At 30.9% G+C, this 14315-nt stretch overlaps 1 protein-coding gene across 1 annotated transcript; it reads right to left on the minus strand.

Annotated features, from left to right (window-relative positions):
- Window positions 1-1695: 1695 nt before the first annotated feature.
- On the minus strand, window positions 1696-2853 carry LOC148628039 (neuronal acetylcholine receptor subunit alpha-7-like). Its single transcript, XM_088554098.1, has one exon. It carries the CDS (start codon window positions 2818-2820, stop codon window positions 1696-1698), a length of 1125 nt encoding a protein of 374 aa, XP_088410224.1. The 5' UTR covers window positions 2821-2853.
- Between the last annotated feature and the right edge of the window lie 11462 nt (window positions 2854-14315).

Genomic DNA, 14315 nt, shown 5'->3' on the forward strand with positions numbered 1-14315 from the left:
AGATTTAATTAGAGTGATCAATTTTCTATTTTCATCTTCATGAGTAGGCAAAGAAAATATGCTAGATTTCTATTGCATTGAACTTAATCAAAAATCTAAGAAAGTGTAATATCCAAAACCTAAAAAACAAGAAAGAATGATGACTTAGAAAGAGGTTAAAAAAAATTCAAAAGTTTAGAAGAGTAAAGAACAAAACCTCGAAAATTTAACAATCAGAGTAATGCCAAAATTTGGAAATTAAGAAATAAAGCAGACGAAGCAAAGAATCGAAACAGAAACGGACACATAGAAAACCCTATAGACGTTTAAAATACAAAGACCATTTGGGAAAAAATGAGTAACAATGAATTAAAGAAATAAGCAAAAAACAATGGGACCAAACAAAATTTAAATACATTTGCAGAACGTAAAAAAACATGAAACAATGACGATATACACATTGTAAAGCGAACCAAATGAAATAGATTACAAATAAAAAAAAAGAAGAATAGGAAAACAAGACGTGACACAAACAACTAAAACACTAACAATATGAACTCCCACAACTTAAAAACTGGGAGCAACATTAAAAGCTCCGGAAGGATAAGCAGGTTCTGCTCCAACGGCGGCATCCTTCATATAGCAAGTGTGTGTTATCCGGTAACAATCTAGCAACAATAATGCACCTCCCCTAACACGAGTCACAAAGATATCCTTACAAAGACACACACACACATTTGGACCATATTCAATTTAATAAGGTATCATGATACAAACAAATTAATAAAGTGAAAAATACAGAAAATTATGTAAAAAAGAAAAATTCAATTAAGTTAAATCACCATAACATATGGGGCAACATCAACTATATATGTGTAAAAATACATCATTTGATCTTGAACGTAATAAAACAGCAATAAGTCATGATGAAAAAACAACTTCGCGTCAAGAATTTAAGAAAAGATTTCTAAGGAAAAGAAATGTATCTTTGTGTAATTTTCAACGTCATCACTTGGTTGTAGTATGCATCTAAAGTAAAAAAAATCTACCGTAGTGAGCCATTTAACTTGCTCCAGTAGAGCTACACCACTGTACCCAGTGAAGAGTAATCACTGGAATGAAGGTTCTTGCGAAAATCAAAAGAATAAAACCCCCGAAACTAGGATTATTTAACGATTATACGTCGGGGCAAACTTGAAAAAAAACCTGCTAGGAAACCTTCCTATTTTATTGGGCACCACGTGATCGAGGTTATTTCCCCATAGACCGAAAAAAATGTAACAGTCATTCCTTAACTAAACTACTATGTAATATTCCGCTATCTTATTACCTCAATCTACTGCCGTGCAAAATACTATACCCTTGATTTAAAGGGAATAGCCACGAGAAAAGAAAATCACGCCTTGGATAGAGGAGTTTCATTCTGATACGCCAGCGTAGTGATACGAAATAAAAATCAGGAAGTATTGACAAGGTTTGTTATGAGTAGACATCATCGATTCAAGTAGCAAGTAAGTGCTAACACAGCTGACAGTTTTGGTTTTTGTCAAATCAGAGAGTTTTGAAATGACCATATATAGGATACATAAAACGTAAAACATTGAAATTTAATACAATTCCAAAGAGAAAGAAGTTATCAATACCATAGTCACATAGTTTTTTTTTAATGACCAGTTTACATTATTTTTAGTATTGTAGTCCACTACATTTTGTTTTCTACCTAACTAATATGAAGTACGTAATGATAATAGCACAAAAGAACAGATAGGATATCAAACAAAATGACTTATCTAATGTTTTCGAGATTTGTTTTCCGCTTACATTTTTACAACTTTTCCTCGACTTTCCTGAAACTTCTTGATCACATCCTGATGATTCCTGTGTATCTCTGAAGTAGAACATTACAGAAATGATTGACAACCCAACCATTAACCCACTTACTACAATAACTGCAGTCATTGTGACCAACAAATAGCAAATAGGATTGGATTTAGCTGGCATCGAATCCGAGACGAGTGTAAGGAAAACTACATAAGACAACAAAATAGTCATAGCAAGGGATATACGCTCTCCTGAATCAATTGGTAGAAGAAATACTAAAGGGTTTAAAAGACAAAAGAGCATCGTGGGAACTATTATTATCAACGCATAATAAGTAGGATGTCGTGTAATTGTAAGTCGTACGCGATAGCTCTCGACATTGAAGTCTTTGTTTTCTTTAAATATGATAGTTTTATTACTGCTGATAGTCCAGTCAGGGTGTATATGAAAGAATGATCCACTCACATAATCAAGACTGGTTTTCAGTTTAATCGCAGATGCACTATACCCCCTTGGAACAAAGTTTAACATACATGTCTGTGTATCAAATGGGAAGTTTGAGACATCGGTGGGACAAATTGCCTCTAATGTCCCTCCGGGCCTAAAGCTAACGACCCCATTATATGACACCAAAACATTGATCCCTTGATTTCGTCCGATAGTGTCCATTTCTCCTGCAGTAGTACCAAGTATCATAGAAGGCGTCCATATCTTGTCTGATGATATATAAATTTGTTGCTTTCCTCCATAATTGTTTGGGTCCCAGCTTAGTGAATCGTCAGTCCAGTCTAAACGTAATGAAATTGAAACTGTTATCGACTCTTGAACTTCTTCAAAAGACTTGATATGAAATAAAAAGCTATGTACCAGAAGGTCCAAAGGTTCAGAATCATTAACAACAGGTATAATGTCTTTATTGTAGCCAGATAAAATGTCAGAGTAAAGACGTTTAGAATCATTCAAATGTTGGCTTTCAATAAGAGAAATGAAAGTTATAAGTATCACTAATATATAAAGCATCGCTAAAATCTAACATAGAAATCCTGTGCAGAAAGGTCGTCTACAACAGTATACAAATCCAAAAATCTTCACGTCATCAACAATGTTTTAATGGTTTAATCCTGTTACTTAGATAAGAATCATCCATACTATTATTTGAAAACAAAATGCTATGACCAAATAGCTAATACATATTAGTAGTCTTCAGCATTTGAATGGTAAAATCCTAAGATCACCGAAACCATTTGTAATAAAGTTATATGACCAAGTAAAAACGTTTACAGCATTTGCATGATAAAACCGTTTAAATATAGGTGGTCATTGTTTTTGTTTTGCAAATATATTCCTATGACCTAATTGCTAAACATCGCTGTATTTTAACCTCTCTTTTATCTGCCATTAGAACAATGTCGCGGCAACTTATGACATGATATAACAGATCACCTAATAAAAATATAACACAACCACCCCTAAAAGATATAACAGAATAAACCACTGTATATTTGTAATGCAATTCATTGATTTATTTCCTTTGCATTGTATGGTTTAAGTGATCTGTTCCATATAATATCAAACCACTAAGTGGACATATGACGAATGCGTTAAGAGTAAAAAGCGTTTATAAAAATCTGTTTCTGTTAAATTGTCGTTGTCTGAAACTCAACAAAAGATTCAATATATCAGTCTAAATTCGATGCTTTTGTAAATATATATATCACTTTTTTGTTATTGGTTTTTTTCTTTAAATATAGAAAAATGACAACAGATTTAATGAATACATACATACCAATCACATTAATATTGTAAATTTCGATATGTTATACACTATCTGTTATCAGCAGCATATAGAAAAGATTTAAATCCCAAATAATAATAATAATAATAATAATAATAATAATAATAATAATAATAACAGTAATAATCATTGTATACAAGAAGTAATCAAATCAAAAACTAACGAAATATGAAGCCAGGTCCATCAACGAGAGGTTCTACCATGTTCAATACAAGGAAAAAACGCCTTAGTTTTTAAGGCAAATTGAAATTTGTAGCACTGCACATTTTGATAAATAACATATTTTATAATTCGGGATCAGACACACTGACGACTACTGGGTTGGTGAATATCATCCTAAGAATCCTTTGTTCCACCAGCATCGACCCAGTGAAAAAAGTATTAAGTCACAATTTAGTAAACTGTATTTTATTCACGTATGAAATTGGCGATTGTCTCATACTCTTACGCTTAGTAGATATATCATGTTTTTGCTACAAGATTTTCTAAAATTCACTTAAAATATTCAGAAAGTTGGTTATAACCTTCTCTCGACCAAACTTTAGCTTCATAAACATGATTTAGGGTATCAAAAAACGTATTAGTTACTACATATGGACAGAAAATTGATTATTCTTTTTTTAAACTAAATCTTAGATATTTAAGCAGTGCTGTAAACGTATTAATTTTCGCTTTTGCTAATTATAACGGATTCTGTTAAATGAACATATTCGTGGGTATCGATTTTCGCATACCGCGAAAAAAATGGTAAGCGATATATAGTGTTAACAAATCACTTTCGCGGGAACTATTTTTCGCGCTTTTCTGTCTACCACAAAAATAGCGAAAATTACAACACCGCAAAAATTAATACGTATACAGTGTGTACGTTCATTGAAATATAAATATGTTTGAATTCTGCATGGCGGCAAATATAGTCAAAATTTGAGAAATATGAATAGAGGTACCATTATTCATTATTCTACAGTTCATTGAGATGGAAATCAAAGACTTCAAGTTTCGGACGGTAATCACAAGGATATAATACCAAAGATAACGACTAGATAGGGAAAATGTGCACAAACAACAAAGAACATAAAATAACTACAATAACACATAGCCAGAAAAAGAAAAGACGAGACCGGGTTTTACTAAAAGCTTAGATCATAGACCAGGTGTACCTGCAGGATAATCGTCCTGGGATGAATAGGAATGAACTTCGTTACACGGTAAATAACATAATTAACTAAATAACTTCACAAAAATTACCTGCAACCAATATATCTAACTGGAAAAGTGTGTTTGTCATGTTTAGCTCTCAAAACACAATAAATTAACAATCTTAATTTCGTTATGCAAATATGGGCAATTTTTACAGAATAAAATCCGAAAACAAAAAGTTGTCCGATGATTCAAGTTGATTTGTCTTTCACAGAGGGACACTTTTTCAACAAATAATAGATGGGAACTCATTTTGCACATCTCCTAGCCAATATGTTTCTTTATACATAAGAATTGCAGTTTATTCAAAATCTTGTGAACGACAAGAAGGTTAAATAAGCTAGATCCTTTAATTTCACATATCAGTATATTGAAGACGTTTCCCTACTAACAATCCTTAATTTAGAGAATGACGTCCACAAGGACTAAAACTAAGAATACTGGAACAGCTTCCTCCACGTCATTTTTTTACCTTCATCTCGAATATTATGACAGATTTCATATAAGCGCAAAATATATGACAAACGAGATAATTTTGATTAAAAAAATCCTTTCTTGTGCAGTAAAGGCATGGAACTGCAGATTGTGTTTATATACTTATATACTAGTATTCAGTTGTTAAAAAGGTATGCCAGAGCTAGTATTCACTATTCTGACTTCTGATTACCTGACTGACAGCAATGGTTTTAAAAATACCTCTCATACATTGCCTAAAAAGTATATTTCCCATGTCCAAATTTTATTGACAAATAGATTTTTAATGATGGATTTTCTGTTTTTACTTGTATTTTTTTACCTTGGAGTTAATGCGCCTTCAACAAAAAGTTCAGGATTTATCGGTGTCCTTGTTGATATTGTATTTTAATTGATTTGATTTCTTTGGATTTTGTAATCTTTACTGTTCATATCTTCTGTATTATTTTGACCACTGATTTTACCAATTTTGACCGGTGGCAATTTAATGCTGACGGTTTGTATTGTAATATACCGGAAGTAATTAAATGAAATGGAAGTGGGAGGTTTTTCGGGCTACAAAATCTGGCTTAACCCACCATTTTCATCGGAAATGCATGTGCAAAGTCAGGACCCTCCGATGGTTTCTAACTTTCCGGCGTTTCCCTTGATATTGTCATTTAATATACGGACTTTACTTTTGACTATTGCCTACAGTTTATCATTTCAGTAATTTGGATTTTACCCTACATTAATTTGTTAAATGATACATCGTTCAGGCATAATCTTCAAGTGAACAACAAAAAATAAAATAAATAAAATTGACAATTAATGAACTATATGTATACACCCTGTTCTTATTTCATAGAGAAATTCGTGTTTCTATGGACCTAGTACAACTGCTCTTAAGTTTTATTGATCCTAGACTATCCATTATAACAACCAAGTCATTCCCTACTCATGAAAACAATAAAACACAATTACCATACCTTCTATTTTATTTTAACACATTCGTTAAAATTTTATAGCGTTATTTAGAACAATTGAAAAATAATTACTTCGTGCACTATCTGAAGTGTCCTGCGGTGACTTATTCTTGCATGATAGAGTTATATTTCTTCATCCATTCTTTCAACGATCGGATAATCTCATCCTGGTTGTTTTTAACGGTATCATCTGATTCTAATTCGATCACGATGAACAACTTTGAATTAAATTCTTAAGTACTGTAAGAATCAGGCAATATTTAAAACCAATAAATCATGCTCAGAAAAAATATGAATTTGACAATTTGGACACATAGCTTATGGTCTATTGAAGACAAATTGACAGTTCGTCTTAGAAGTATCAGAGGATGCAGAAATATAATAGAACGATAGGATGGTGGGAAAGCAAGTTATTCTCCTTTTATGATGAAATTTTAATGTACTTCATATTATTTACAGCCCGACACATTAAAGAAGAAACGAGTGCCATTTACGCATTTCAGATAGCGTCATAGAAGAATTTTTTTTGCATGAAGATAAAAATTCATCAGCTACTTGATTTACTTAAGACAAGAGTAAATAAAACTTTCTCTTGAGTGAGTGGTTATTTCGTGGTTAATCATTAATATCATGACATATAACCTAATGTTGTATTTTGTTCTGTTTTACGTTAATTTTTAGAGTTTACCATTCCTTATTGACTTTTTGTCATCGAAAACGAATGGACGAATTGCAAGTTATTCTGCCATTCAAAACTGATAAAGTCACGAGACGGAAACAGACTGAAGTTTTTTCAAACTGGCAAAAAGGATTTATTTCGGAATAATATGACGAAGACAATGGCTTTAAATACCAGGCCACATAAATTTCAGACAATAGTGACTCATGGCGTAGAAATACCCACCAAACAAAAAACAAAAAAAATCAATAACGATAACTCTTGCAAAGTCCCAATTTCAGGTACAATCTCTATTGCGCGACAACCAAATGAAAAATTAAGACTGGTATGTGATCAGTAACTTTTTCTGAACAAAAATTAAAACAAAGTGAATTTGGGTTTTTTTCACATGCATGAATCACCTCAAGTCTGATTTTTATTGCTACTGCTACTTACGTGCGAACGAAGCCCGAAGCAAAAGTATCAGGTTCCCTTTTCAACTAATTAGACTTCATGCCATTTATCATTTTGCCATGTTTTGTTTTAGGAATTTTTCATCAGTAATAAGTGGGAGACGGCAAAGGGCATACCAAATATTCGAAATTATCGGAAGAACTGTTCCGGCTTTGGCGATTGCAGGGTTTTATTAATAGCCTTCCAACCGGAAGACATTTTTTTTTAAAAACACATAATCGTCTGTTAAACGTTCTATCTAGCCTTCATTTTTACTATTTCTGAAGCTTTAATGTATCCAAATGTAGTGTTTTGCTTAAACGATAGTTGTTTTAGGTGTCAGTACAATGAATTTAGACGAATTCGTACACATTTAAGAGCGCGGTCGCTCGCTTATTAAAACTGGTGTAGAAAATGATCCCTAATCCACTATTTTGTGTAGTCTTGTTGGAAAGCTTAGCCATATAAACTTTACAAATGAATTAATCTATGATATGGCGAACATTTGAATATTATCTTGTTTACATTTGCTTTATCGTTTAAATTTACGTTTACATTCAACGATCGAGATTTTTCGTATTTAACCAAACAAGAATAGCATGATGTTCAACTTTTTCATTCTCTTACATAAAAAATAATCGGCGGGACAAGATGACACTAAAGGGAGTAAGCATTTGATTTCTAGGGGAGGGGACAGGACAGGATAAAGTTTTGGATTTTTTTTCGGTAATTTATTATTTTGTACTCACGCCTGTCCTGGATTTTCCCAGTTGTTCATCCTGGTTTTTTTTAACCATACATCATCGTCTTGGTTTTTTTTTCAATTTCAAATTTGATCCTAATCTCCACAAAAATTAAATGCCTGGTCCCTTATGAAGAAAATAGTTGGATTATGACGTTATCTCAAAATATTAATACTACTTAAATTTTATTAAAAAAAAGAACAGTAAACATAAATATTAAAGTCAATAAATATTTGGATAAATGTTAAGTTTGATGAATTGTAAACCACAAAATTTATCATAACTAAATGGATATTTGCACTTTTGGTACAGGACCTTTTTGAACCAATGCTACAAACTACCACTGTCAGCAATAAGTAACGCTAAAATTCGGATAAATTATTAACTTGAAGAGTCCCATCCTGTGTGGTTTGAACAAAAGTCCTCTTCATTTATTAACTCAACCACATATTAACTTTTAATGCTCATTCATTCAACATTTTACTTCAGTTAGCTTAACAATACATGTATCGGTCCCACACTAAATAACTAATGATTCACTTACTGTATTATTATATTTTTTTCCATTGTCGTCGTAGGGAGTTTAACACCTTTGCAGTTAATCTTGATTAAGTTGACCTAGTAATTTTTGAGTCAATGAACAAGAATTATCTTTTTTTAAGAAAAAAATAAAACGTGAAATCGAGGATAACCATAGTAAAAGATTATACAAATACAAAACTCGATAATAATATAAATAAGATAATAATAAAGAAGGGTCAAGCGATATGAGGATGAAGGCAAGATAGGAAAATAGACACACATAATAATGAACATGAAATATCCAAAAATAAAACAAAACTCAATGATCAACCCCGACTGTAGAAATAAACTGGAAGCATGGACCAGGTGCATCCACTGAGAAGAAATACCCTAACAAAACACAGACAAACATTTTGGAATTTACAGGTTCATTCTGGAACATAGAACCTGGGCAAAGAACTGTTTAACTGGTAGTGTGTCATTTCTTTCTAACAATTGCACTATATTTTCCTCTGTGCCTTAACTGTCAGAATATCAATTAATCGTAACTGATATTACCTAATTTAATACAACATTAATAAATGTAATATTAAGAAAATAAATCATTACCAAATCAAATTTAAATAGTTTTATTTACTGAAATAATAATTTAACAGACAGTTTGGGGAGGGTGAAAACCCACATACACATCCATTTTTCATCTAACAGAAGTATTTTTTTATGTGCACTTTGTAGCAACAAAATATCGTTACATGTATAGTATGAAGGGGGAACTAACGAAGTTTTACACTTATGCGTTTAAAGCATTTACATTCAGATGAAGATATCCTATTAATTTTAACTTTAGCCTGCACTATTTTAGTGCTTAACCTGTCTTTTTGAAATAACAAACATTTATTGTATTTGTTCACAAAAGAAATTATTACGCTTCGTATAATTTTCTCAGATCATAAAGTATACTTTCATAATATGTTAAAGAAGGTTAAACTGACACAAAGGGAACTTTTGGGGTGCATTTACAATTCAGCATTGGTGTAAAAACTTTTACTGAGATGCAAGAAAACATAATGTAATAATGTACACAGATCTACATATTATATATCGTTTATATTGACCTTACCATTGAACTTTCAATTAATATTGTTTACTGTAATGTACTATAATGTATAGTAAAGAGTACATTCGTCACTTATTTATTCAGATAGGATATAGTATTAGCAATGTATCTTCGATACTAACAAAGTAAATGTATTGAATCAATCAACTCTGATTTGTTAAGTTCCATATTCTCTTCATGGAGTTCAAGTTAAGTGCTGGACTACCATAGCCAAAGCATGTGTATACAGATAGTGCAGTTTTATAACAATATTTGATAAAATGATCATGGCACTTTAAAGAGCATTATCTCATTTTACTTTTCATTGCTTTACAAAAATCATGACCCCATTAGTGATAAAACATAAGATATTACACTAAAAAATATTTAAATGAACTGCTTTTTGAGGAGGAGCGAATTGAAGAAATTTGAGTCCTCTTTATATGTATTGAAAACAACTTTAACTCGTTAAAGGTACAAAATTTAACTTTCAGTACGTATCTGGAATAACAGTTTATTTGGACAACTTTTGATCTTACAATCTTTTTATAATCAAAATCGGTTTTTCAATCTTTTGTGCAGGTTTCACTTACTCCTGTCGGGTCAAATGGTCACTCATCTATGTAGAACCAGAATGTTCTTTTTATTTTGTATTTGATATTTATTTGGCAAGCAAGTGAAGAGAAAGCGGAAGTGGCAATAAACACGTTCAATCTACTGCAAATGTCAGTTTCTTGTATGTTGACAGTATGGTTACACATATTGTGGTTTCCGTATATTTTGTTCCTGCACTGTTTAATGAATTGGTTATGTTCAGTGAAATATGTGTACAGCATATCGAAAATTGAAATATATATGATTGGTATTTTTTTGTATTTTATAACTTTCAGTGAGGAATTGATAAGGCATTGCCGTTGGGCGTTTGGTCTTTGAAAAGGTTGTAAAAAGTCTTTCTCGTTTACCTTGAAGAGTAATCAAGGGAACCTAGATTCGAGCGGAAATAAAAAGAATATACTAAATATTCGAACATATTGAATGAACTTCAAGACAAACTCTATGGCTCTTTATTTTAGATAACAAACTTACCAAAAAGGGTAATTAACAAGTTAACTTTTTCATGTCGCATCATTTTTAATCATACTTAATGACCTTATTCGGTTTTTCAATATGCCGGTTTCCAATGTAAAGAACTTGTAGTTTTATATGTTCAAAAGGACATACATTTAATGAGCATTATTAGATATATGTTACACTTACAAATATGGTTACATATATTAACTACCTCGAATTTTATATTCAGGAGTACTTGCCATCATGCTTCTTCTTCGATGTTTGCAATTTTAATACTGATGGAATAAAGTTTCCTTAAAAATGATTTCCAATCGGACAAAAATTGTTAAATGAACGCAATATGACTTGTTAAAGTTTCTTAAAAAAGTCAAAACAAGAAAAATCCTTCTTAAAATGAGCATGCTATCAACCAATGTAAATATTCTCCTTAGCTTGAATTGACTGATAACAAAAAGTCAAATATTAGTGATAGAAATGATTCATAACCTTGATATCAATTAACATGATATTTCTATGTTCCAATAGATAACATCAAAAGGACAGTTTACAGGATAGTTGTTTAAAACACCTGTTATGTAGGTGAGCAGACTAACCACGATTCGACGGTTGTGTGAAATTCAAGGTTCAACTCGTGAACTGTACTTAAATCATTGATGATGAATAGTTGTCTTTGTACAAATGTATTTAACACAATGTTTACTTCCAGGAAGGTCTAACATAATTTTTGAAACCGGTTTTCCGTATCAGTTTTCTTGATATATAACCTATAAAAACTTATATAAATTACGTTTTACATATATTTGTAAAAGGTTTCACAATGTTTTACATTGAAATACAAAAACAACTTTAATTTACGGTAAAGTGGTCATCTTTGAACCCATACTTTTCCGTCAGCTTTTAAAGTTTCATGAATGATTGTTATAAAGATTTTTTAAAAACAGGGATATAAGTATTGTGACGTCGTTATTTATTATTAATTTTACACTTACCTCATGTAGTTATCAAAGTAACATGGATTGATTTCATTCTGTTTCAAATGAAAGCTTGATAGGCTTTGTTGAAATTGAATATGATACAAACATATGACTGATTTCAAGAGTCATGTCCCTTACCCTAGGTCTACCTCCTTAAGTTCTGTTTGGAATTTATTGTTTCTGTCTCTTTGTCATTTGGATATCGCACGTGAAAGACCTACTTTCACTTTCAAATTTGTTTATGTATTACAGCAGTAGTTTATAATTTTATATTGCAATATATATGAACAGTGGTAGACAAAAATAAACATAACAACAGCGCCTATTTATACTTATTTTTTAATAGTTATACACTGTCAATATGGAAATAAGATTTGATGAGAAGTTAATATTTACATTATTTTCTACTTAGAAAGTGTTTTTTTCCGATACATGTTTTGAAATATTCGCAGTTGTCACCTTGAACATGTAAATCTCACTCATCGTGAATTTATTTGACAGTAAGATACTTCAATGCTTGAATATGTAATTCTAAGTCAATATTGCTATAACAGAATTATGTAATTAGACTATTTACTTTCAACTGTTAATTGAATTTTGAATATAATAAATCATCTATTTCGTTTACCCTATCAGGTTAAATGTATTTGACATGCACTTTTTAATTGTCAATGCTGGGAGTTGAAATGCCTACCAAGAATTGTATCTAAAAATAAAATGCAAATCAGAATAGCATCGAACACAGTATATTCCAAAGTAAGAAAGCGATGTTTCCCTTGAAAGTATACAAATCTTATACCTTAAATTTACTTGAAATGTAGACTTTTTTTAATGTTGAATAAAGACTATTCAAATAGAAAAAAAAATTGACAATAACACTTTTATTTCTAATTCAGAATCGTAGCACTTTTTGAACTTTCAAAAATTTATCGTGCTCGATTTGGTTGATTCAATTGAGAAATGAATGTATGATTTTCTTAAAAAAAACAAAAACAAAAAAAAAACAAAAAACAAACAAACAAATACAGACCTTAATGCAGAAAGGAATGTAGTAATGTAAAAAGATATGGCGAATGTAGACCATAACGCATTGTTTATTCAATAGGTATTTGTACATCAACTAGAACCTCTATCATTGGCAGTGTCTGAATTTTATGCGGTTTGGTACTTAAAGGTTGGTTAAAAAAGGACAAAAAATTATTCTAACGTTTGTGTCTTGTTAATTTTCACTGCTAAGACATGATTTAAGAACAACACAAAAGAGAAATATAGAGTTAAACAACCATGATATAAAGAAAGTACAAATAGTCAAATATAATTTTTATGAAGGTAATAAAAATACACATTATATGGATGCATGGAAGATTTATGCTTGTTGTGAATTGTATAATCAATAGTTGCTTTCGAAATGTATTAATGAATTCAAAATAAACAGAAATTGAGTTATTGTATGAATAAAAAGCTTTTGATCTTCTAAGGAAAAGTTTATAAACTGTACTTGCAGATTTTGAAACCAGTGTAAAGGTAAATTATTTGATAAAATTTTTTCAAGTGTCTCAACTAAAATTTTAAAACATCGTCTCCTTTTCATGTTCCACTGCAATATAAAAAGGGTTCACATGAAGGTTCCTAAAGACTTGAATCTGTGAAAATTAGTTTTAAATTAAACTTACAGAACAACTAACGGAGTTTTCAATTTTTTACTAACACATCTAAGTTTGTTAGCAATGATAATTAAAAAGTGGAACCATTGAGATTATTTTTTGGATTTTTAAAGATAGAAGATAGAGATCGCGCATTTTCCATGTGCAGTGTATATTCCTAGGTTCACTGTGTTTTGATGTTCTAAGAAGTGAGTTCTTTTTAACGTTCAGTAAGATCATCGTTTTTGAATTGAATTTGAATTGTAATTTATGAGACTCGCCTGATCTGAATTATACATTGAATTCATATATCGATAAACATTTGTTATTTATGAGACTCGTCTGATCTGAATTATATATTGACTTTATATTTCGATAAACATTTATTATTGGGTTTAGTTTTTTTATGAGAGGTTACTCCTTGAGACAGACAAACAGTATAACGATATTCGCAATATTAATGAGATTTTTTTTTGTATATTTTTTTATGGGTAAAATCGTACAAATGATCGATTTAAGGTGACAAGAGGGTTATCATATTGCGTGGATAGATGACTTATCGATTGATATGGTATGTCAATTTACAAACTAATAGCGGATTTGCTGTACCATATTTTATTCTCTTGTCAAATTTGTCTGAGAGTAACCAAAGCACGAGAATAGTGAAATATATTTCTAAGAAGACATTATACCTTTATTCAGTATACCTTGAACGATAACTAATTGTAGAAATAGATTAAAGACGAACGGTTTTTTTTTTACAGATAATCTAAAACTGTAGAGTGATTTAAAATACTCCTGAAGCATCATATAAGCACTACCAAATAGACTTAATGTGTCCTGACAATTTGGATGAATTAGTTGATGAAAAATTAATAAATTGCATAATGATTCAAAGAGCAAAAATAACTATTTTTTTTC

The sequence above is a fragment of the Perna viridis genome, chromosome 1 (genome assembly GCF_037379345.1).
Source record: "Perna viridis isolate PV_CMFRI_1.1 ecotype Kerala chromosome 1, ASM3737934v1, whole genome shotgun sequence".
Lineage (NCBI taxonomy): Eukaryota > Metazoa > Mollusca > Bivalvia > Mytilida > Mytilidae > Perna > Perna viridis.

Bases quoted from the DNA above. Each gene is read 5' to 3' on its own strand.
- LOC148628039 (XM_088554098.1), bottom strand. From the start codon at position 2,820: ATGCTTTATATATTAGTGATACTTATAACTTTCATTTCTCTTATTGAA.